This window comes from Sinocyclocheilus anshuiensis, unplaced genomic scaffold (genome assembly GCF_001515605.1).
Source record: "Sinocyclocheilus anshuiensis isolate Anshui unplaced genomic scaffold, SAMN03320099.WGS_v1.1 scaffold983, whole genome shotgun sequence".
NCBI lineage: Eukaryota > Metazoa > Chordata > Actinopteri > Cypriniformes > Cyprinidae > Sinocyclocheilus > Sinocyclocheilus anshuiensis.
In genome coordinates, this window is record NW_015546086.1 from 483,582 (window position 1) to 486,011 (window position 2,430).

Consider the following 2,430-nt stretch of genomic DNA (forward strand, 5'->3'; position numbering starts at 1 on the left):
ATATATTTGTTTTTTTTTTAATAAAAAAAAAAAAAAAATAAAAGAAAAAATAACAAAATTGTCAAATTCCTCTAAAATTGGAAAAGCATCTTAAAAACAAAGTTTGATTGAAGCCTCTATGTCATGCAGTTCAGGTTATGTTGATGGATTGTCTCACAGGTGGAGTATGTCATCAAATGTGACATGTCAGCCATCCAGAAGGTTCTGTACAGGCACATGCAGGGCAAAGGCATCCTGCTCACTGACGGCTCGGAGAAAGACAAGAAGGTATAAAGAGAGGCTGTTAACTCACTTTTACACTGCTGTGCGGATTAGAGCAGAGCTTCAGTAATTTTTACCTTGATGTGTTTCCACAGGGTAAAGGAGGAGCCAAGACCTTAATGAACACCATAATGCAGCTGAAGAAGATCTGTAACCATCCCTACATGTTCCAGCACATTGAGGTATCGCAACAGTGTCTCAGTACACTGAAATGCACATCAGGGCATTTCTAATACATGAGTTAAAATGTATGACACTAAGGCTACGTCCACATTAATCCGGATAAATTTACAAATGCATTTTTTTCCTCAATCTTTTTTTGGCCTCAATCGTCCAGCAAAAACTTGTTCAGATATAATAAGGTTGTGTCAGCATTGATGTGCCACTTACATAGAGTCGCTAAAGATAAATGGTACTTTCTACAATATTCATATTCCTGCAAAGATGATAGAATATTTACTAGCAATTATGACGTTTGCATTTTAGATGAATGACAATTTTGTGTGAGACCTGGACGCACCAGTGAGTGGTGGGATATTTAGTAATAAAATGGTTGTGTCAGGAGAATAGTGTGAGAACTTTTATGTCTGGTCTCTTGGTATCATCTCAGTGGGCTTTTATGACATGTTCTGAATTTGCAGCAGTGCGATTTAAGCGTTTTCAGACGTGTCAGTGAGGATGAGCAACTTTTGGAAAATGCTCAAAAACACTAGTGTGGACAGAGAGCCCTTCGAAATGACAACGCTGTTGTCAGATATATCTGGATTTATGTGGACGTGACCATAAAGGTTCACCCAAAAATGAAAGTTCTGTCATTATACATCTGTATGATTCTGCGGAACACGAAGATATTTTAAAGCGTCCAAAAAACATTGGACCTCACTGATTTTATTTGTATGGATAATTTTTTGTATGTTTCTTTAAGACATAAAACTACTCCATAGCTATGGAGTTGGTCCTTAAAACATTTGTCAACAATCAAAATAAAGCAATTAACAGTACCATGGTCTATTTCTACTTGTATGGCATCAGATGTACTGAACGTGTCTATTTTGTGTCTATTCAGGAATCTTTTGCTGAGCACTTGGGATATCCAAATGGCATTATCAGCGGGTGAGTTCTAGGGGTGGGAATCGCAGGGTAACTCTCAATACGATACAAATCACGATATATGGCTCACGATACGATAATATCATGAATACAGCGATTCTGTGATAATCGATATATTGCTAGACAATCCTATAACGGGACCATATATCTGTCTAACTATGAAAACAAAATGCCCGTGAAAAGGTTAAGTGCAAGTTTTCTCTCTTTATTCAAGTCTAAACTGAGAAAACAGCACAAAAAGTTCTGTAAATCAAATTTAACATGTTAAGTAAATTAATCATTTTATTCTTGGACATATTAAAAGCTTACACATTTCTTTGTGTGTAAACCAACACATTTAACTGCCTATCAACTATATATATACCTGGTACATTTCAAATTTTACCTGGAGTGTTTTCTCAACCTTTCCTCTCCTCTCATCATAAAAACAGAGCCCCGCACATGACATAGCCGTTCACATCGCGTCTTTTGCGCGTTCAAGTTCGTTATTTCAAATGTAGACGCGCAGCAAGCACACTTCGGCTCTGACAAGGTTTTGTTTCTTCGTCCATGCCATAGGTGCAGATTTATGTTTCTGCCGGTCGGTGCCCACTGCCCACACTGCATAACGCGCACTTGTGTAATATCTGAGAGAGAGAGAGCATCCAGTTTTGTTGATATAAAACTGGACGCGCCGGCGGCGCTCGCTCACTCATATAGTGAGGGAAATCCACTTGCGATCCGAGCGGAGAGGTTAGGCTACTGACTCAATATGCACTCTGCAATGATAATGTGATCGATGCCTACAGTCCACGCTGATAGCTGTTCCGGGGCAGTTTTTTAGTTCTCATCTCCATAAACATAAGACGCCGGTGCATCTCTGATTTGTTGTTGGGCTGTGTTCCAGTCCGTTTTTTTTATGCCCTTCACTCGCAAACTTCCCTCCTTCTCGTTCACTCGGATGTACGTCATTGATTACGTTGCATGAGTGCCCACTACTGGTGGAACCCTTGCAATGGGCTGAATTGGAACGTCCTAAGCCCTTGATCACTTAGAATCTGCTATAGAGTTGGTTTATTG

At 39.5% G+C, this 2,430-nt stretch overlaps 1 protein-coding gene across 3 annotated transcripts in view; it reads left to right on the top strand.

The window, feature by feature from the left end:
* The window catches only part of smarca2 (SWI/SNF related BAF chromatin remodeling complex subunit ATPase 2), a 53,782-nt gene that overhangs the window by 21,418 nt on the left and 29,934 nt on the right, over window positions 1-2,430 (top strand). For all 3 annotated transcript variants that reach the window (XM_016501589.1, XM_016501592.1, XM_016501590.1), the window contains exons 21-23: window positions 160-267; window positions 357-443; window positions 1,328-1,374. In XM_016501589.1, coding sequence (XP_016357075.1) covers window positions 160-267; window positions 357-443; window positions 1,328-1,374 — 242 coding nt within the window. The remainder of the gene's footprint in view (window positions 1-159; window positions 268-356; window positions 444-1,327; window positions 1,375-2,430) is intronic.